The 22,560-nt window shown below is 42.7% G+C and overlaps 1 protein-coding gene across 3 annotated transcripts; it reads right to left on the minus strand.

Moving 5' to 3' along the window:
* Positions 1-7,706: 7,706 nt before the first annotated feature.
* Positions 7,707-19,684, minus strand: LOC105518060 (cytochrome c-type heme lyase). Of its 3 annotated transcripts, none has more exons than XM_011950892.1 (7): positions 19,560-19,684; positions 18,872-19,013; positions 16,095-16,246; positions 13,651-13,799; positions 12,453-12,572; positions 9,788-9,874; positions 7,707-9,169 (listed from the first exon to the last, which is right to left on the minus strand). In XM_011950892.1, the coding sequence occupies exons 2-7, from the start codon at positions 18,969-18,971 to the stop codon at positions 8,971-8,973; spliced, it is 807 nt and encodes a 268-aa protein (XP_011806282.1). In that variant the 5' UTR covers positions 18,972-19,013; positions 19,560-19,684; the 3' UTR covers positions 7,707-8,970. The 3 variants fall into 3 exon arrangements, with proteins under 3 accessions (XP_011806282.1, XP_011806281.1, XP_011806280.1); XM_011950891.1 differs by having other exon boundaries at positions 19,523-19,684; XM_011950890.1 differs by having other exon boundaries at positions 19,465-19,684.
* Positions 19,685-22,560: the final 2,876 nt, after the last annotated feature.

A 22,560-nucleotide genomic window follows, 5' to 3' on the forward strand; every position in this document is an offset into this window, starting at 1 on the left:
CACATGAACCACCTGGCTCTTTTTCATTCCTGATGCTTTGCAGGGGATCAGACGATTGTCTTGCCCTGCCCCTCTTCTCTTACCAAGAGACTTCCATCAGAGGTATGCATGAGCTGGTTACACAGTCTGTGGAAGGGCCAGGAGCACACTGAGCTTTGCAAAAGGGTGAAGCCTTCTGGGTTCACTCTTTTGCCGATACAGCGGCCAAACCACACTGGTTTGCAATGTCATGGCCCAGCAAAGTGTGCGAGTGAGCAAAGTGGAGCAATTCAGCAGTGACAGGCACCAGATAAATGAGCTGGCCTGACCCTGGATGAATTTCTTCACAGTCATTCTGAAAATGTGAGTGTTAAGGGTTGAATTGTGTTCCCCCCAAAGATGTGGAAGTCCTAGCCCTGAGTACTTGTGAACGTGATCTTGTTTGGAAATTGAGTCTTTGCAGATGATCAAGTTAAGATGAGGTCATTACGATGGGCCCTAATCCAATATGGCTGGTGTCCTAAAAATCAAGGGGATGTTGGGGCACAGACACACACACACACACACATAAACGGAAAACATCATATAAAGATTGGAGTTATGCTGCCCCATTCGAAAGAACTCCCAAAAGCTGGGAAACAGGCCTGGAACAGATCCTTCCCTAGAGCCTTCAGAGGGAGCATGGCCCTGCTGACACCTTGATCTTGGACTTCTGTCCTCAAGAACTGTGAGAGAATAAATTTCTGTTGCTTATGCCACTACATATATGGCACTTTGTTATGGCAGCCACAGCAAACTAATGTGTTGAGCAAAGGTCAAGTAGCAGGAATCACCCAGAGCACCTCTCCTGCTGCAGTGAGTGCTACCAAGAAAGCGTTTTCCTTTTGAGATCACAATTCTCATAGAAGCAGCACACACTATAAGTGGGACCTTCTGTTACCCAGTCTGGGAGGCTGTTGTCTTCACCCCATTATCTTCCTGCCTCCACTATCATCACCTACAGAAGTCGTGTGAAGAAATGAACTTTCACAGGAAAGCTTTTCATTATTAAAGCAAAACAAAGATGTAATCAGGCAACATTCAGAAGTGAGGGGAGCAGAAGCTTTAAAGAAGAAATAGAAAATAAGCAAAATTGGGGAAGTGGTATTTACACTTAAGATTTGCTTTCGCATCTTCTGCACGGGAACTTTGACCCATGGCTATGTGACTATGAGGCAACTGGAAATGCATCACAGAGATGGGGGTGGGTGGAAGCTCAAAGGATTCAAAAGATGCCAGAGGAAAGTGAAGCTCAAATCGGTCCCCCTGGCCCAGCAGCATCAGCATCTCCTGGGAGCTTGTTAGAAGCGAGAATTCTCAGCCTGCCCCAGGCCTACAGGATCAGGAATTCTGGGTGGGGGCCCAGCCATCTGCGTTTTAACAAGTCCTCTAGGGGATTCTGATACACAGTACACAAAAGCTTGAAAAGCATCTTGCTGGGGCAAGGACAAAAGGGAGAGAGGTAGAAGGAGAAAGGCAGCAAGATCCAAAATGCTGTTCTAAGGCAATGCTTAGCCTGAACAATGTCAAATCATACTTAAAAAAAAAAAAATCCAGCTGAAACTAGAAATCATAAAATGATCACATGTTACATTTTACCTGAAAGCATAAAGGTACATCATTTGCTAATCTTTCAACATAGAGCCAAGGCCTTTTGTATCTCTGGGTGCGGTGGGTCAGCAGTGCCACTTCATCCTTCTTACTGATGCACGGTGGATGAACCACATCCACAGTGCATCATCTCTTCCAGTTCCAGGGATTTTGTTTGTTTGTTGCTTTTTTTAACAGCAAATTTAAGAAACTACTGCAAAGCAGTGAGTGAAGAATTATTCTAATTTTTATGATATTTTCCAAACCCCTTCCAGTTTCAAAGCAACATTTTTTGGGGATTCTCCTTTAAACCCTTCCTCGTCATTCATTAGTCTTTATATACTTGGCTTATGCTTTACATTGCATTGTCTGTTGTTTTGGTTAATTAAAATAATTACGTTACTGGCTCATGCTAAGCTGACTGCTCAACTAAGAAGAGCAGAGTGGGGACCTGCTAGCTGTAGGGATCAACCAGCACGTTTTTCTTCCTTTTTCATTTTTAAAAACAGCTATAATTACAAACCACACAATTCACTCATTTAAAGTATACAGTTCAATGGTTTCTAGTATAGTCACAGAGTTGTGCAACCATCACTTTTAGAGCATTTTTTATCACCCCCAAAAGAAACTCCCACGTCCATCAGCAGTCACTCCCCATTCCTCCTCCATCAGCCCTGACAACCACAAAACTGCTTTCTGCCTCTATAAATTTGCCTATTCTGAGGGTTTCAGATAAATGGAATCATATGAAAGGTGGCCTTTTGTTTCTGGCCTCTTTGAGCACAATGCTTTTAGGGTTCATCCATATTGTAGCATTTATCAGTACTTCATTTATTTTTATGGGTGAATAATATTCCAATATTCCATTGCATGGATATACCAAAATGTGTTTATCCATTTACTAACTGGTGAATGTTTGAATTGTCTCCAAGCCAGCACATTTTATAGAAGGAAAGGAAAGCAATGGTTAACTTGGAATTCGCTTAAGTGTAGGTCTTTTAAGAGTGTGTCTACTGATGTCGTTTATGTAAAAACTAGTTTGAAATACGGTTTCATACCACATTGTTTTCCCTTAACTTAAAGATTCTCAACCTGAAACATGACACAATTCAATCCATCCTAATACGAGGCCACATGAAACACATAAACATTTTGGTATGGAAGGAGCCTTTAAGATAATTTCAGGAAATTGAGACTTACAGACTTAAGGTGGCTTGTCCCAAATCTCCCAGCTTAACGCAGGGAATCAGTGCAGAAACAAAGCTCTCAAATCTTGTTTTATGCTGTTACGTTAGCCACCACCTCCAGATTTAAAACCCTGGCCTAAGGAAAGGGCTCAGGCTGGACTTGGTAGCCTAAGCCTATAATCTCAGCACTTTGGGAAGCTGAGGCAGGCAGATCACTTGAGTTCAGGAGTTCAAGACCAGCCTTGGAAACATGGTGAAATGCTGTCTCTACAAAAAATACAAAAATTAGCTGGGTGTGGTGGCATGTGCCTGTGGTCCCAGCTACTAGGGAGGCTGAGATGGGAGAATTACTTGAACCTGGGAGGTGGAGGCTACAGTGAGTCAAGATTGCACCGCTGCACCCCAGACTGGGCACTACAGTGAGGCCCTGTCTCAGAAAAAAATTTTTTAAAGGTTCAAATGAAGGAAAAAGACCTTAATGAAATGATGACTAAGAATGAGATTTTAAATTAGCAGTGAAGGAATCCTCTTGTGATCACTACATGTCCTCCTGATGATTTGTCTGAGCTAATCTAACCATGAAGCACCCACAGGAACATAACTAAAATGGGAGGGGTGGTAGGACACAAGCCCAGTGCTGAATTGACCCAATTAGACTGAAGAGAAACCTTATTTCCCATGGTTGTGGTAGATGGCTGGGTCCCACTCCACCTCATATCTACTGACCATAAACAAGGATCTCAAAGCAACTAGGAAGCATTGACGCTGATGAAAGGAATCAGCCCTACATGGATGAAGTTAAAATTGAACATGGAAGGAAAGGGAGTCCAGAGAAGCAGGATCAACCAAGTGTATACCCAACCTCTGCACTTCTGGCTGTGAGTTCAAGCAGGGATTCAGTTACTGGAAGCCAAAAGCATCCTGATAATATTCTATAGCAAACCATTGAAAGGGCATGGGAATTAGTCACATTGTTATCACAAATGTAGAAGGAATAGCAAAGTGTTTAAATGATGATTCTGCACAGAGCTCCAAAATAGTAATTTTTCATTGTTCTTTAGGACTTCACTCGACCATGATCGTGAAGCCTTGTCTCACAATTCCTGTTACACCACTCAAGATGTATTATTTCTGTGCCCCTATCACATATGACCTTCGGTATGTAAAAGCATCAACTAAAAGCTAATTATAAATACAAGATAGCACGCACATGTACGTGCCTCATCAGTCATAGGAACTATAATGTTTGCTCCAGCATCTGGTATGATTCCACAAAAACATTAGAATACCTGCCATGTGATATATAAACCTCAGGTTGAATCATTTGCAGAAAGTGTTGTCAGCTTTTTCTTCCAAACTAGAGAGCGCACAAGCATGAAATAGACAGTTTACCACTTACACCAACGGCATGAAATTTTACTGAAGGTACAGTGACAATCTCTACTGCAGCAGTAAATGTTTTCTTTTTAATTTTTAAGTTCAGGGGCACATGTGCACACTTGTTACATAGGTAAACTTGTGTCATAGGGCTTTGTTGTACAGATTATTTTGTCACCCAGGTATGAAGCCTAGTACCCATTAGCTGTTTTTCCTAAGCCTCTCCCTCCTCCCACCCGCCACCCTTCAATAGGCCCCAATGTGTGCTGTTCCCCTCTGTGTTATCATTTAGCTCCCACTTATAAATGAAAACATGTGACATTATTTGTCATGAGTGTAGCAAGGCATAATTCATATGCTTCATTTTAATATACTGTATACTCCCAAAATTATATAATTTTTAAAACATTACCTTAAGTTACAAGGAGTATACATGGCTTTTGAAATAATTTTTGATACCTTTTTCTTTGCACTAAACATAACCTTGTAATAAGTTTTGAATCTGGATATGTAATACATTTTCATGGAGGGGGATAACCTTGTGATCCAAAGGACATTACAGTGAGCTATATTTTAGATTAAGAAGCACAAGTAACTTTGGGAGGCCAAGGTGGCAGATCATTTGAGGTCAGAAGTTCAAGACCAGCCTGACCAACATGGTGAAACCCTATCTCTACTAAAAATACAAAACAATTAGCCGGGTGTGGTGGTAGGCACCTGTAATCCCAGCTTCTCAGGAGGCTGAGGCACGAGAATCACTTGAAGCCAGGAAGTAGAGGTTGCATTGAGCCAAGATCATGCCAGTGCACTCCAGCCTGGGCCTCTGTCTGAATATAATATTTATTTTTGTCAAGTGGGACTTGCATATCAAGCACCTAATTTGTTACCCTGATATTTTTTGAAAGATCAAAGGTTGTAGCCTGTTCTTTTTCCATCTGATGATTTTAAATAACATGAGATTTCTTAGTGCAAGCACCCAAACACCTGGTAATCCTTAAAACTGATCAAAATGGGGATTAGAGCCTGCTGTTACCCCTCTAAACTGATTCTCCTGGCGGCGGAGGAGGGGGGGAGGGGAATAAGGCCAGAGGATGAGAGACGTAGATTACATCTCGGCACTTTGATTTCTCTCCTTGCCGTTATTGATCATGGGGTGATAGCTAATATTTGCTGAACATTTCCACCCACAGGCTCTGTTGTCAGTGATTTTAGGCATCACCTCAAAGTACCCGCAAAAACAACTCTGGTAAGTCGGTTCTATTACTCTCGTTTCATAGTCGAGAAAGCTAAGGCCCAGAGACATTAAGATCACACAGCAACTAAAGGGCAGAGCAAGGACTCTGCCTCCAGGACACACATTTGTAATCATCACACACACAGCCTCAAGCCTATGGTGACACAAATGACGGGTCATACAATTCTGACAGTCACTGCAAAGCTGAGACAGGAAATGTGCATTGCTTCACTTTCCCTAGGAAGTAGTCTCTGGGAGAAGATACACCATAATGATGACTCAGTAAAGAAATTGATAACCATCTCTATATATTCAAAAATACTTACGTGAACTCACACGCTGGGTATTCCGACAATGTGTTCCTTAAATTGGAGTTCTAGCATTTACCACCATTTCATTTATAGACTGTCCATAAGATTGTGAGTTCCCTACAAGTAGGGGTATTAGTCTGTTCTCATGCTGCTAACAAGGACATGACCAAGACTGGGTAATTTATAAAGGAAAGAGGCTTAATGGACTCACCGTTCCACATGGCTGGGGAGGCCTCACAATCATGGCGGCAGGCGAAGGAAGAGCAAAGGGATGTCTCACGTGGCAGCAGGCAAAAGAACCTGTGCAGGGAAACTCCCATTTAAAGAACCAGCAGATCTCCTGAGCCTTCTTCACTACCAGGAAAATAGCATACGGGAAACTGCTCCCATGATTCAATTATCTCCACCTTGCCCTGCCCTTGACACGTGGGGATTATTACAATTCAAGATGAGATCTGGGTGGGGACATAGCCAAACCATATCAGGGTTATACCTTTTGCAATTTTGTATTCCTTATATGATGCACAAACGGGACATAAACATTTTGTTAGCCAGTGAACTCATAGGAATACTAAATGTTAATATGCAATCCATTTGTAGCCCCAGCTTGTCTGCCAATACTTAGCCTGATGTTCAGTAATTTGTTCTGATTCTGAATAGTGCTGTTTCCACAGACACAAGACTTAGTTTAAAACTCCAGAGAATATCCTAAATGAGTTTCAAGCTGTACACGAAAATTCCTATCAGTATTGACCCCTGGACCCAATCAAGCATAATCTAGACACAAAACAGCTCTGACAATCCAGGAAGCCATGGTTTTTTTCTGGAAGTGATAAAATGATGTATAAAACTGTTGATCTTGTCATCAAGTTTGCTTGAGTTTAAAGCTTGTTTATCTTAAATAATACCATAGTCCTATAAAACAGGTGAATCCTGCCTTTGGCATAATTTTTTTGTTTCCAGTTACAGTGTTTTGTTTTTCATAAGAATGTCTTATCCCACACTCATTCAATAGCACTTAAGACCCCCCCAAAAATGCCAACAGTAATTATTTTCCTCTACAGTTTAAAAATATGTGATTAGGGCCGGGTGTGGTGGCTCACGCCTGTAATCCCAGCACTTTGGGAGGCCAAGGTGGGTAGATCACGAGGTCAGGCATTCAAGACCGGCCTGACCAACATGGTGAAGCTCCGTCTCTACTAAAAATACAAAAATTAGCCGGGCGTGGTGGCGTGCACCTGTAATCCTGGCTACTCGGGAAGCTGAGGCAGGAGAATCGCTTGAACTCGGGAGGTGGAGGTTGCAGTGAGCTGAGATTGTGCCACTGATCTTTAGTCCGGGCGACAGAGCGAGACTCCATCTCAAAAAAAAAAAGTGATTAACAGATGAAAAAGTGGCTGCTTGGAGCAGGGAGACTGTAGCATTGCTTTATTATTATTATACTTTAAGTTCTGGGGTACATATGCAGAATGTGCAGTTTTGTTACATAGGTATACATGTGCCATGGTGGTTTCCTGCAGCCATCAACCCATCATCTATATTAGGTATTTCTCCTTATGCTATCCCTCCCCTAGCACCGCCCCCCAGCCCCTGACAGGCCCCAGTGTATGATGTTCCCCTCTGTGTCCACGTATTCTCATTGTTCAACCCCCACTTATGAGAACATGCGGTGTTTGGTTTTCTGTTCTTGTGTTAGTTTGCTGAGAATGATGGTTTCCAGCTTCATCCATGTCCCTGCAAAGGACATGAACTCATCCTTTTTACGGCTGCCTAGTATTCTATGGTGTATATGTGCCACATTTTCTTTATCCAGCCTATCATTGATGGGCATTTGGGTTGGTTCCAAGTCTTTGCTATTGTGAACAGTGCTGCAATAAACATGTGTGTGCTGGATTATAAATCACTCTACTATAAAGCATTGGTTTTATAAAGATAATATGTCTGAAGAAACAATCGTTAAGTGTAAAATTACTCCAAAAAATTTTCAAAACCTGTGAACTCATCAGCTTTATTTTCAAATATACAAGTATTTTGAAATGCAGAGTTTATGGCTGTTGTATTTCTTAAACTCCACACAAAACTGACAAATCTATACCAAATTAATCACCCACAGACTGCCAATTTCATCCACATTACAGCATTCAGGATAAATTAAAGGATTTAATAGTATAGGCAGTTAAAAAAACAAAAACAAAAACCAGCAGTCATTTGTAACATGCTGCTATAATTAGAACAACCAGTTTATGGATTACTGGTACAAAAAGTTTCAATGGCAAACTTAGAGCTTCCTTAAAACAAACAAAATCTAGACTGAGTTGAAGCATTCTCCATCTGGGAAAAAAAGGCTCATCTTGTGAATTTTAACACTCAGCCAAATATAAAACCATGTTTTAGAGGGGGACCATCACTGATAGTAGGACTTAAGCCAGGCTTTCAAGGTTTGGATTAGGCCAACTGATTCGGGGAAAGGTGGAGGCTGCCAGCAAAGGAAGCAATGAGATTCGAAGTTGGGATAACTTGTCAAATACCAGGGACAATGAGGAGACCTGTTTGTTGGGAGCAGAGTTACATATTAGAATAACAGGATTTAAAGGGAACATTTTGTAAAAGGTATGTTCCAAAGGAAGGTATAGTTGAAAGTACTCTATCCAGTCTAAGAAATTCATATAAATCAGATTTGGAGAGAATTTAGCTGAGTACCTTTACAGTGTACAACTTTGCATTTTGTTAAAGGTCACAATCATACCATCGGGCTTTAGAAATAATGGTAACTTTTTTAAAAAAAAGTATAATCACCTCTTATTTATAATGAACAGTTTTAGTTAAAATATTTGGCCAGATGAAAGCTCTTGAGCACCACCACGGACTCTCAGGCTTTACATCTCTCGAGTATTCCTGAGAAAACAGTAAGAAAAAAAGCAACTTTTATCACTTTTTAAGAGCTCTTTTTCAGAGGTTGTTCAGGCTTTTCGAGATGAAACATACAGGCAATACTGCGGGTAAAGGAAAAACTGAGGGACTGCTTCCCACTTAAGCTAAGTAGGAAGAAAACAAAATGATCTGCTATAAACTGCACGGTACAATGCAACTCAAAAGTGAACAGTGCATAGTATCCTTCACTAAGTGAAGGAAAAAGTGTGATTACCCACTTGAAGTTCCCATTACATCATGAGTGCAATTCAATTTGGGGAAAATAGTTTAATGTATCTCTCAGAAAAAAAATAGTTTATATTTTTCCATCTCAAACAGTGCTTTACGAGGTCCAACGCCACCAAGCGACTTTCATTCTGTCCCATACTGCCGAAAGCGAATCTAAGGCAGGACGGACGTCCAGGATGGTGAACTGGTAGTCCTTGTTGACTTCACCACCATCATAATAATCAATCACATATCTAACTTCTGTCCCGCAACGGTTTATGATCCAATCATGCCTATCAAAAGGCAACTCATACCTGGAATAAAAACATGCCACTGAGTGTTAAAATGCTTGCACTGCATTTAGTCCCGGTTTAAGCTATGTGAAAGCTCAAGAAGCACATGCAAACACCTGCTCCCAAACACCTAACTGGGGAAGTCAGACTCAAAGCATCACATAGTGAACAGTACTAAGGGAAAATGGCACTGAAGAACTGTGATAAGTCCAGATCACATGGCAGCTCATCTGCCTACAAAGGAATAAGGTCAGTGGGGAAGAGACCTAAGCCAGGGAGGTCAGCTGAGATACTGCAGAAATGCAGGTGTGAGCAAAGAATCTCAAGTATGCTAGAAAAGAAAGGGAGGATGGCTAAGTGCATAAACCCAAAGAAATAGATCATGGGAAGAGTAAGAGGGCAGATCCAAGAACATGGACAATAACTCCATTCAACCCTATGATAAATAGGAAGCAATCTTCTACACCCTAATAAATCTGCCCATTAATGGACAAACCTCAGGGAGAGAAAGAAATCTACAGCTGAATATGGATTAGGTTTTGCAAGATGGCACTGCAATTCTTAGACTGGTTTTGGTGTGAAGAGAAAGTTGACCCTGATCTGAAGATGGTGAAACAACACTTCTACGCTGACACTCACCCCATCCAGGAACGAATTCGTGCCCTTGGTGAATACTCTTTTGCTTTCCCTCCGAACCGGATCAATGATGGACCACAAGGACACTCTCTAGAATTCCCCAAATAAGAAAAGTCTGTTAAAATATTTTCTTTTCTTTGACAAAGATAATGTTCTAATTTTTCAGTAATATACATTTTTTTCCTGTATACATTTCACATAATATAACATTTACAGAGAAAGGTAAGTTCTAAAATAACTCAAACAACAAGTGCCTATTTGTTAAAAATGTTTCTCTTTCCTTCTGGACTGGGTGCGTTCCATTGCCTCCCCTTCCTTCTGGATATCTATACTGCACTCTGCAGGAGTCAGGACACATGACCTTTCCATTTGGTGGAGGAAGAAAGGCACATTAAAAAAAAAACAAACAAAACAGCCTCAAGTATTGTGCATCATGCTTCTTTCTCTTTGGCACACAGCAGCTGGGGTTTTTCAGACAAACAAGAAAATTCTATTCTTTCTTTTTTTTTTTTTTTTTTTTTGAGGCAGAGTCTCGCTCTGTCGCCCGGACTGGAGTGCAGTGGCCGGATCTCTCAGCTCACTGCAAGCTCCGCCTCCCGGGTTTACGCCATTCTCCTGCCTCAGCCTCCCGAGTAGCTGGGACTACAGGCACCCGCCACCTCGCCCGGCTAGTTTTTGTATTTTTAGTAGAGACGGGGTTTCACCGTGTTAACCAGGATGGTCTCGATCTCCTGACCTCGTGATCCGCCCGTCTCGGCCTCCCAAAGTGCTGGGATTACAGGCTTGAGCCACCGCGCCCGGCTATTCTTTCATTTCAAACCAATGAACAGCCTTTATGAAGAAAAGAAAATGATGGATTAATCCCTAGAAATGGATTGTAATTAATGTTGGACCAGCTCCTTAAAAACTACACATAAGATGAGGGGTAGCAGAGTCCTAGCTGGCAAACGCACTCCCTCTACCCACAGACCCCTGCTGAGGACTCTAGGTGCCAGCCCTCTGTGGGCACCAGGGTATAGCAGTGCCAACAAGACCCTCTGAGCCCTGCCCTCGTGGAGTTCACAGCCCACCTACAGGCTAGACAGACAGCTGTTTCCAAGACAGAGGGAGTGGTGGCCAAATCAGGAGGCCACCTATATTGTTAGCTGCTCCCATGGATAACAAGATAGGTATCTAAGTAAGTGGGAGGGAGAAAAATTTCCAAGGTATAAAGGACTTCTATTGGAGGACTTACGAGTTACTTTTCTTCTCCTTTTAGGAACTACTCCTTAACATCTCTTCTCAAGAGGGTCACAGGCAAAAAGGTAAACTCAATCTAGGCAAAACTTTCTTCTGGAGACCATAGCATGAGTTTTTAAAAGGTCTACTTAATTTTGACAGAAGATAACTGGAGAAGGAATTGAAACTGACAAACTGAAATTCCCTTTTCTCTCTTCTCTTTGCTCCATAATCACACAAGTAATTAGCAGGTGGTCTTAATTAGAACACACTTTCAAAGTAGGTCACTGCAAACACTTGTGGCTCCTCTCAGGCCAGAGGTTACTGAGGGCAACATGGTCGCAGTTGTTCCCCTCTCACATGAACCCACCCCAGGCCTGAGGCTCAGTCAGTGACAGCCAGGGAGTGCAACCAATGAACTTCAGAGTGCAAATATTAAAAACAAACAAAACACCTTAAAAAATCATTAAGTGGATTTTGGCCAAGAAATTAATCACATTGTGCAATGAATTTAAAACCACTGTTTATGACATAACCTGGCTTAAACCAGCAGCATATGCAATACTCTAGATACACTCAGTCTAGGCACCACCCAAAACGGACTAAGTCAGACACCCTGGGGGTGGGGCCCAGCATGCTGGGTTTTAACAAACCTTCCCCATGATCCTGATGCACGCTCCAGTGTGAGAACCACTACTATCAACAGACTGAAGCCCTGTCTCCTTTAACACAAACAGCTGCATTTAACTATTCTCCCTGAGAAAAAGGGCTCTGAGTTAAGACATCTCTTTGTGTTTAGTCCTAATGGGGATTAAATAAATGCTATTGAGGGAACAAAAATGTCTTTCCCACCTCCCTTGGGGCAGATGGCATTTTAGCATCTCCCTTCCCACATGCCCTGCTTTCGAAGGGCTGTGATGCTCCTTCTGCTGAGAGGCACGGTCTCTGTCCCTTCCCCTTGAATCTGGGCAGGCTCCTGACGCTTTTTGGAACTCTAGCTATTGGAACCTAGCCACCATTATAGGAGGAAGCCGAAGCAGCCATATTCAGGGGCCATGTGGAGGTGTTCTGGCCAAAAGCCAGTACCACTTGCCAGAGGAGTAAACGAGCAGGCCTTCAGAAGACTCTAGCCCATGGCTCGGAAGCCATCCTGACCACTGAGTCTTCGCAGCTGAGGCCCCAGATATCAAGGAACAGAGACAAGCCATCCTTGCCCTGTCCTTGGCGTACTCCAGACCCACTGAATCCACAAGCCTAATAAAATGGTTGCTATTTTTCAACTAAGAAGGGTGGCCTGTCATGCAACAATTGTCACTGAGCCATGCCTGCTACATAAAATGTTTTATTAGAATAACAAATGATTTGAATAAAATGTTAAAACTCTAGAAAGCTGATATGAAATAAGAAAGACGCTTGAAAGATTTGTTTTTAAGATCTCAAACATACTTACGCAGCATGAAGGGCTTCCCACTTCAAAATCTCCTTCCAAGCCTGCTCGTTATTCTGATTGTGAATTCTAATGATATTATACATATCCTTCTGACTGATATCCTCATCTTTCCACTTCCACCTAGGAAAGAACATATGGTAAAATTTGACAAATGTTCCTGATAATGCCATAAAGTTAATCCCCATATTTTCATAAGATGATTTATTCAACATTCCCCTTTGAGAAAGAACTAAGAATGCTCACTTTCTCTGAATTTAACAGATCTAAGGCTCATTTTCAAGATTTACCCATGATCATGCAGCAGCACTATAAATCCAAAGCTACTACAGAAGCATTGAAAACAAATATAAAAGGTTCACCTTAGTCTCATTTTACTGAGTCACAGTAAACCAGACTTACAGAATCATCTATTTTTACGGTGATATTTGTTCAGATAGTACCACTGATCAATGATCCCCTAACTTTTTCTAAACATTTTATCTAAAAGTGTTTTCAGTTTTTTAAAAAAACCTATTGATGGTTAATTTTAATGTGTCAACCTGACTATGCCACAGGATGCCCAGACATTTGGTCAAACATTATGCTGGCTGTGTCTGTGAGGGTGTTTTTGAATGTGAGTAACATTCTAATCAGTAGGCTAAGTAAAGCAGACTGCCCTCCCCACTCCATATGGGTGGGTCACATCCAATCAGTTGCAGACCTGAATGACAAAAAAGCTGGCCCTTCCATGAGTAAGAGGGAAGGTCTTCTGCATGACTGCTTGAGTTGGGACATTGGGCTTTTCCTGCCTTTGGACTTAAACTGAAACATCAGTTCTTCTTGCATCTTGAGACTGCTGACTTTCAGACTAGAAGTGTGCCATTGGCTCTCCTGGGTCTCCCGCTTGCTGACTGCAGATCTTGGGACTTCTCAGCTTTACATAATTGTGTAAGTCAATTCCCTACGATACATATCTTCCTGCCCTCCTTGTCTCCTGCCCCCCTACACATATCCTATCGGTTCTGTTTCTCTTGAGAACCCTGATGTAATACACTGGCCTTGCACTTACAATCTGACAGGTGTGAAAAATCAGGTGACTATAAACTGATTAATACATTAAAATGTACTATATTGTTTTGAAGGTAAAAAATCTCTTCAGCACACAACTCTTGGATATTCTGACAAGCAAATTTTTATTTTAAATAATATGTTCACTCACCCTTTCTTTAACATTGCATTCCAGAACATCTGCTCGGAAGGGTAAACCCACTTTTTCTCTGAATCTGCTCTGGGAATGGATGACTCTTCTCTGACAGTAGATAATACAAATGGCTGATCTGGAGCTGGTGTTTGATTGGGTGGTGGCATCTAAATAAAATGAACAGATTTGCTTTTATAGGATATCAAGTAAAAGGCAATATAATTACTTCCTGGAAAGCAATACATCACACAGAAAGCACAGATTACTTACTAAATCAGTGACATCAAAATTTCAGACTTCTCAGATAATCTGACTGTTTTGAAGAGTCAGATTACTGAGGTTGTGTTTCTTCACTAATTAAGTTCTCAAATATGGTAAACACTGTGGTTAAATTTTTGGCCTCTTTCTCCTTTGAACAAATTTAGAAGTAATGTCACCAAGGAATAAGTAGAAACTAATGCCATGATCTTCAGGCATTTCTAAAATCTTTATGACAGGCTTTTCAAAAATGACTACTCACTCTTTGGGGAAAAGTCTCATAGCACACATGTACAGCACTGCTTTTTTAAAAAAATATTCTCAGATTTTTTAGGTTTCTGCTTATGCTTCATCCCTTAGGCAAAATATACTACAGATGAGTCTTTGCATCTCAACACTGCCAGCTCAGAAGGTGGGAAGAATCCCTTCTCCCAGACATGTGTCACCAATACTGTTATGCTAGCACTTAGCCTTAGCCAGGGTCTCTCATCCATGGCACTATTGACATTTGGAGTGGGACAATTTTTAGTTATGGTGGTCTAAGTACTGTAGGATGTTTAGCAGGATATTTGCCTGAGGGGCAAAATCACCCAAGGTTGGGAATGACTGGCCTTGAACTTTCTGTGTTAGAAGTATAAAGGATTTCCTAGTAAACATTAATTAAAAGTCTCCATCACAACAAGGCCCTCAGTTAGAATACCGACAGCAGGAAGGGCCATGTGTGGTAGGCACTGCAGAGTATTCTACCTGCATTATGTTAAACACACTTAAACACAGTGTGTTTAAGAACATGGGTCTGAGGTGGATAAGGATTCAGTTTTGGCTCTGCCACTTCCTAACTGGTGATGTGGGGTGAATGACTCCTTCACTCTCAGTATCTTCAGCTCTGAAATGGGGAAACTAAGAATACTGGCTGCACAGAGTTGTTATGAGGATTAAAGGGGAGAATGTAGGGTGCTTAGCTTAAATGCTACAGAAGTGACCAAAAGAGGCTGGTCTGAGTACAGTGGTGTTTACAACTAACTGATCACAACCAGTTACAGATTTCTTTGTTCCTTCTCCTCTCCCACTGCTTCAGTTGGCTAGCCTTGAATGAAAAAATTTTTAAAAAGTGACCAAAAGAAAAGTTAGCTGTTATTCATATTCTCACTACATATCATGATCCCATGGGGTAAGTGTCTAGGTCTGTAAGATTCCAAAAGGCCCACGTTCTGAACCACTCACCTATTAGAGATCATCTAGGCCAGTGGTCTGCCAGGGGCTTCGGATAATGCTGTCTGTCGCTGCTTTCATGCTACAGAGAAAGCAGCAGCAGCAGAACTGAGTAGTGTGACAGAGACCCTATGGCCCATAGAACCAAACATATTTACTACCTGGCCCTTTATAGAAGCAGTTTGCCAAAGACCTCTGGTGCAAGTATTCGAAGGCCTATGTGCAAGATAATCTTGGTGCATTGTCCAAAACTTTATTTTCAAAAACAGGCAGTGGGCCATAGTTTGTTGATTCCTGAGGTGGACACTGCTATTGTATCCCCCACGCCCTTTCTTTTCCAGGCTAAATATTTCTAGTTTCTTTACATGCTGCCTGGTTTGCTAAAATTTCTACTCCTGATAATCCTGTGGCCCTCTAAAGTATATGCCTGAGCCTCCTGTTAAAACATGACTGCAAACTTTAGACCACAATCTCCGATGCTGTCCATCGCAAAATGTAGTGATGTCACATCTACCTTGCCCTCACTTCTCAATGGCATTAAATTTGCTGGCAGTCACACAACAGTGAACCACCCTAATGACTCGTGCAGGCTGGCACCCTATTGTACCTGAAGAAGTTCCCCAATCATGTAATGTGTCTACAAAGTTTCCCCAGACCAAAGACACCTTAATTAACTCTAGCTATGGTTCTTACAGAATTTCCCATCTACCACCTACCTAGTAACTCTCCCAGAAGAAAATATTCATTTGGTATGGCTTATTCCCAGTACAACTATGCTGGCTGCTCATAATCACTCTGTTTTTTTTTCCCCCAGGCACTCCCTGAAACTACACTTACTAACACATCTAGATTTTCACTATAGATGGAATATCTAACTTCTCTGTTTTCAAAGGACAGAAGAATTCATCCTAGCCATCTGCAACTTGTCTTGGCAGTCTGTACAAGCAACTCTGCATAAAAAGCTCCAGAAAGAAAAGATGAGTGTGGATTACCAGATTTGAAGGATCTAGGTTCTCCTTATTCTCAGCCGCAGTGCCCCTAATGGGACACTCCACGTACTCATAGGCGCGTTCCTGGTGGGCAGGCACAGAGTATGTTTTCTTCTCACAGTTTGGGCCAGATGGCTCTGTACTCACTGGACACTCTGAAATAATCAAGTATAAAAATGGTGTCATCATGAAGGCAGGACATCTAGCTCTCTCAATTGAAGCACTAAAGTGCTGAATTTCTGACCAATGATTACCACCATAGGAAAAGTCAGGTTTCTTCCATTTAAATCTACCAAGAAGTGAACTAGCTAACATTCCAAAATCCTAAAGATGAGAAGGTTCTACAAATTTACATTTCCTTTGAAAGAAAAATGAGTACCAATTCTCTAATTGTATCACACCCCCAGCAAAAATAAGCCAAAAAACCTTGGCAGTTGCAAGAGCATGTGTTATCCATGCCATGGTTTAAGTAACCTGGCTGAAGGAGCAGCTGGGGAGCTGTTAGAGGAACCTAAGTGGGGACCAGCCACATTTCACAGGGTCCCCTTGACTTTTCATTCACTTGTTCCAGAGAAGTCCAGCCCCAAACAGGACACAGTTGCAATCCATACATTATCTCAGGTACAAGGAATGGGAGAAGAAAATGAACAGAGGAGACATCACAAAGGCTACTGCAAAAAAATCTGAATGCCACTCTGCTTTGTCCCAAGACTGAAACAAGGCATAGGAAAACCACGTGGCCTAGGGCCTATTCCCATCAGTCAACGGCAAGAGTTTAACAGGAAAAGGCAGACAATAAAGAAAACATTCCACAACCCATACAGGATCAAGATGCCCATTCCAAGGGAAGGTCTGAGCCTAATGAGATAAGCAATAGCAAGGGCTACGCCCAAAGACCCAGGATGCTGATCTCAATTAGTGGGAGACTGGGAAACCGATTCAGAGAATCAGCAGGCACTTGGAGAGCTGTGACACAGAAGACAGCTGCTCATGTAATGGAATCTTGGCCTCAGGCCACAGCAATAACTACAATACACATGAAAAAGATGAGTTTGCTTTCACTTCCTTCCCTGCACTTCTCCTCCCAAGCCCTCATTTCCTGGTGCCCTGTGCCACTGCCCACTTTAGGGGTGAAGACTTGCTATGCCTTTCTTCTCTACCACTGAAAGCACCAATCCTTTTCAAGTCATAGATCCCAGCTGGGTGTTAGAAAGAAAGTAATATTTCAATTTTTCACATCATATAACCAGTAGCCCCTATGATCTCCTATAGACACCCACATTCTTTATTAATGTAATAAGTCTGGCAGCTCTCAAAGATATACAGCAAATGAAATAAAACCAAAGAAAGGGTTCTAGGATCTCCCTGAGGACACTCAGAACAGCAGCACACCTGCTTTGGCTGATCTGTCTCAATTCTTTCTGTACAAAGAAACCCCAGAAGAACACTGTCTGTCCTTGTCCAAGGTCACAGAACTTTTGCTGGCTTTGCCACTTACTATGTGACTTGGAGCATCAGTTACTCCAAGTCTTAGTTTCCTAGACTATAAAATAGGGAAAAAACGGACCACATAGCTTATGAAGATGAGAATGTAAGCTCCATCAGGCGAAGCTCCATTGTGTGTTATTCTCTCGTGCAGAAACAAACAAAACGAAGCGGTGCTTGGTACAGAATGGGCAGTGACCTCTCAGAATAGGCTGGCTGACTGAAGAAATGAATAACAGCGCAAGCATTAGTACTCAGTAAGCACACCATGTTGCTTCTGCCCTTCACGACTTACTGATTCAAGCCACACTTTAATACAAACAATCTAAAGTAGACCTGCATCAATCAATAATGAAAGACAGCTTTTCCATTTTCATTTTCTTATCTAAAGAATGGACAGCAAGCCCATTAGGTGATGGCTTACTTTTATATATAAGAATACTGAAATGGCTATGGGAGTAAAGGTTATTTATTAAGACAGCTAGATCTAGACCAAGATTTCTCAACCTTGGCCCTCTTGATATTTGGGGCCGGCTGATTCTTTGTTGGGGAGCTGTTCTGTACATTGTAGGATGTTTAGGAGCACCCCTGCCCTCTATTCACTTTCCTCTCACTTGTGACAACCAAAAATGCCTCCAGATATTGGCAAATGTCCCCTGTGGGAAGGGGGGATTGCCCCCCTCCAGTTAAGAACCACTGATGTAGGCACAAGTAAACTCTGGGAAGTTGGGGCTGGTTTAGAGTACTCACTATGTTCTCATGTACTATCTCAATCATCATGACAGGCTTGTGAAATATTATTATACACTCATCTTACAGATGACAGACTGCGGCTTACAGAGTTAACTTGTCTAGACTCACAAACCTCAATAAGATGCAAAATAAGGACCAGACCCAGGGTGCCTAACTGCCATGCCTACCAGCCTCAGCAGCATACTACACTGCCTCTTCCTTTAGAGCCTTTCAAGAATTTTTTAAAGACAGTATCACTCTGTCACCCAGGCCGGAGTGCAGTGTCACAATCTTGGCTCACTGCAACCTTGGCCTCCCAGGCGATCCTGCCCACCTCAACCTCCTGAGTCGCTGGTACTACGGGCACCCACCACTACGTCTGGCTACTGTTTGTATTTTTTTGTAGAGGCAGGTTTTTGCCATGTTGCCCAGGCTGATCTCGAACTTCTGAGCTCAAGCAATCCACCCACCTCGGCCTCCCAAAGTGCTGTCACAGGCGTGAACCACCGCACCCGGCCGTGACTTATCTTTTGTTTTCATTTTCTAGACAAAGGGCCTGTTACCTTTCATTTTCCCTTCATGCATCGGACATCCTGAAGGTGGGGATGCTGAAGCGTTTGAGGCCTGAACTGCAACAGCAGGAGCAGATGGAGACAAACCCATGGCTGGAAACAGTGTTGACTCCAAACAATTTTAAATTTCCACCTGCCAAAACAGACAGATTAATGTCTCTGGGCTCTCCTAATCTGGTCAACCCTTGTTCCTCCTCTTTGTCATCCCATGGGCATCTACCAGGCAGGGTACTAACTTCGAGCTTAGGGAAATACTGTGAAACCTAGGCCAACCTCTGGGGGCACGTATCTAAGGCAGTGAGGATTTGGGGACTGAGGTGAGGCAGTCGCTGAGAAGCCACGTCACAGCCAGGAGGTACAGGCCTGAGGCGGGCGTGGGGCGAGGGTTTCCTAGAAGTGGTGACCCGGGTGGAGGAAGGAAGGCCCATTGAGCCCAGACTTGACCCCTGACCCCAGAGCCTTAGCGAGGGGCTGGGGGTCCGGGAAGGGTGCGGCGCATGAATAGGAATTCGAAGAAACGAAGTGACACCAGAGGTCGAGGAGCTGCCAAGTGTCTTCCCCACACCGTCCCGGCGCTTGCCCACCTGCTCCAGCCCGCGGTCCCCAGACCAAACCGGCCGCGGCCAGCCTGCCCTTCTTCACCTGAGCCCTCCCCCGGGCTGCTCCGAGAGGCCGGTACCGCCTTCAGTCGCCAACCCGACCGCACAGCAGCAGTGACTTCCCGCCGCCGCCGCCTTCCTCTCACTGGGTCACCGCTGTGGCCACGGTCACCGCCGGCGTTCTCACGCACCCCTACTTCCTTTTCAGAAGGCGGGACTTCCGGGCACGCGGGAGGCGGGCTGAAGAGTAGTATTTTCCGTCAGTCACGGAGAGCAGGTTCTGTCCCCTCGTCGCCTCGGCCTGTAGCTGCTCCGGGGGCCGCTCTCTGGCCCCGCCCCTGCAGGCCGGGAGCGTTTTTCAAAATGCCAGCAGTGGCAGGTAAGGCTGTCTGGTCCAGAGGCTTCCCTAGAGTGAAGAGCTCTACTATGTATACTTTATGCGGCTTCCCTAGAGTGAAGAGCTCTACTATGTATACTTTATGCGGCAGAGGAAGTGCTTTGGAGTTTTTAAATTTCTGGTTTTTTTAATGTTATCCCATCAGTTTTAATTGTAGCAATGATTCAAGAAACATTAGTAGATGCCCATAACTTCGGTGGTGGAGATCCAAAAGTGAACAGGACAGTGTTCTGGCTGCTAAGTTCTTCTTAACTGGGTGTGTGATTTTGAATGTCTGTATTTTCATTTACCTCCAACAGAAATTTAGCATTTTCTTCCATCAGGAATGTAGGCAACAAATCCTAGTACTATTAGCTATATGTAGCACTAATAAACATCACAGATAAATTATGTCACATATGGTTGTTGTGCCTGTCTCAAAATATCATCCATCCACTACTTTGAAATTAAGGTAATTTGATCTTGTTACTTAAAATGTTAATAAAGAAACATATATCTTTCTATATAACTATAGTGGCTCTGTGAAATACGTCCAGATGCCCCTCTGGTGCAGGAAGTGTTAGGGGCTCACAGCTTTCAGCTGAGTCTCCAGGAATTGTCCTCTGCCTAAGAGAATTGCCTCACACAAAATCACATTCCCTCCTTGGGGACGGTCTGCATCCTATGAGGGTCTCTGCAAGGGCATGTAAGTCCAGGCCCCTAGCCCCAGGGGGGACAACTCAGAAGGGCCATCCCAGCATCAGAACTGCCTACAGGATAGCCCAAGGATTCCATTTCAACTACATTGACTATATCACAGCTCAACTTCTCTCTTTACCCACAATTCTTTTGTCCCTCCCACAATTTGCTTTCACTCCCACAATTCTGTTTTGTTTCCCACAATTCTGTCTCCCACAATTCTCAGTTCTTTCCACAATCTTCTGTCTCTCCCACAATTCCTTATTTCTCCCACAATCCCAAGTCACTTCCAAAGTTCTATTCGTTCCCACAATTCATTTTTCTGTCCCACAATTCCTTGTCTTGCTCACAATTCTCTTGTTTCTCCCACAATTCCCTGTGTCTCCCACAATTCACTTTTCTGTCCCACAAATCCCTGTCTTGCCCGTAATTCTATTGTTTTTCCTACAATTTGCTGGGTTTCTCAGCAATCCTTTATTCTTTCCTTCAAATTCTTGTATCTCAAAATTCTATTTCCCACAGTTTCGTTTCTCCCACAGTTCTGTCTTTTCCATCACTCCCTATGACTCTGTTTCTCACAATTCTTTTCTCTCAAAATTATTCATTTCCACAATGTTCTGTTCATTCACAATACTCTGTTCTTATTCCCCAGTCTCTCCCATAATTCCTCATTATCTCTCGTAATTCTATTCTCTCACAATATTCTTTTTCATGATTTCCTTTCTCTCACAATTTCCCCTTCATTCTCGTAATTATTCCTTTTCTGCCACAACACCGTATTCTCTCCCATGGTTTCCTGTATCTCCCAGAACTCTCTGTTCTCTCCCCCAATTTTCTGTCTCTCCCTGAGTTTTCTGTTCTCCCACAATTCCCTGTGTCTCCCATAATTCCATGTTTCTTCCCACAATTTTTGGTTTCCTCTCATAATTCTCTCTTCTCTCCCACAATTCCTTATCTCAACCATAATTCTGTATTCTATGCTACAGTTTCCTGTCTTTCCTATAATTCCCCATCGCCCCCACAATTCTTTGTTCTTTCACAGAATTCCCCACTCTTAAAATTCTCCATTCTCTCAAAATACTCCATGATTGTTCACAATTCCCCAGTCTCTCCCCTAACTCCCATTCTCTCTCATAATTCTGTTTTCTCACAATATTCTCATTCGCAGTTTTCTATCCCACAAGTGTCCCTTTTCTCCCACAATTTTGTGTCTCTTCCACAATTTTTTGTTCTCTCCCACAATCCTGTGTCTCTCCCACAATTCTTTGTCCTGTCCTCTCCACAAATCTATGTCTCTCCCACAATTCTGCTCTCTCCCACAATTCTGTGTTATATGCTACAATTTCCTGTCTTTCTCATAATTCCACATCTTTCTCATAATTCCTTCTTCTCTCTGATAATTCTTCACTTTCACTCACAGTCCTCCATTCTCTTAAAATACTCCATCCTCATTTGCAATTCTATAGTCTCTCCCCTAACTCCTTAGTCTCCCTCGTAATTCTGTTCTCTCACAATACTCTGTGCTCTTACACAATTTCGTGTTTCTCCCACAATAATCTCTTCTCTTTCATAATTCTCCCCTCTCTCCCACAATTCCCTGTGTGTCCACAATTTTGTGTCACTCCCACAATTCTCTGTTTTTCTTACAATTCCTGATGTCTTCCCCCATTCTTTATTCTCTCCCACAATTCCCTGTCTCACCTATGAGTCTCTGTTCTTTCCCATAATTTCTTGTCTTTCTCATAATTCCTAATATCTCTTACAATTCTTTGCTCTCTCTCACAGTTCTCCACTCTTGCACTTCTCTCTTATTACACAATATTCTGTTCTCTTTCGCAGCTCCCTAGTCTCTCTCCCAATTCCGCATCATCTCTCACAATTCTCTGTTGTCTCATGATACTTTCTTTCCCACAATTCTCCCTTCTCCCACAATTACATATCTTTCCTATCATTTTCTGTTCTCTACGACAATTCTCAGTTCTCTTTCACAATTTCTCAGAAGACCC

Source organism: Colobus angolensis, unplaced genomic scaffold (genome assembly GCF_000951035.1).
Source record: "Colobus angolensis palliatus isolate OR3802 unplaced genomic scaffold, Cang.pa_1.0 Scaffold310, whole genome shotgun sequence".
Lineage (NCBI taxonomy): Eukaryota > Metazoa > Chordata > Mammalia > Primates > Cercopithecidae > Colobus > Colobus angolensis.

What these genes read in the sequence shown, in the direction of transcription:
- LOC105518060 (XM_011950892.1), bottom strand. Translation starts at nt 18,971, where the DNA reads ATGGGTTTGTCTCCATCTGCTCCTGCTGTTGCAGTTCAGGCCTCAAAC. An exon ending in ACCTAGATCCTTCAAATCTG is followed by an intron (nt 13,800 to 16,094) that starts GTAATCCACACT and finishes CATTTTATTTAG; the next exon opens with ATGCCACCACCCAATCAAAC. An exon ending in TGGGAAGCCCTTCATGCTGC is followed by an intron (nt 9,875 to 12,452) that starts GTAAGTATGTTT and finishes GGGGAATTCTAG; the next exon opens with AGAGTGTCCTTGTGGTCCAT.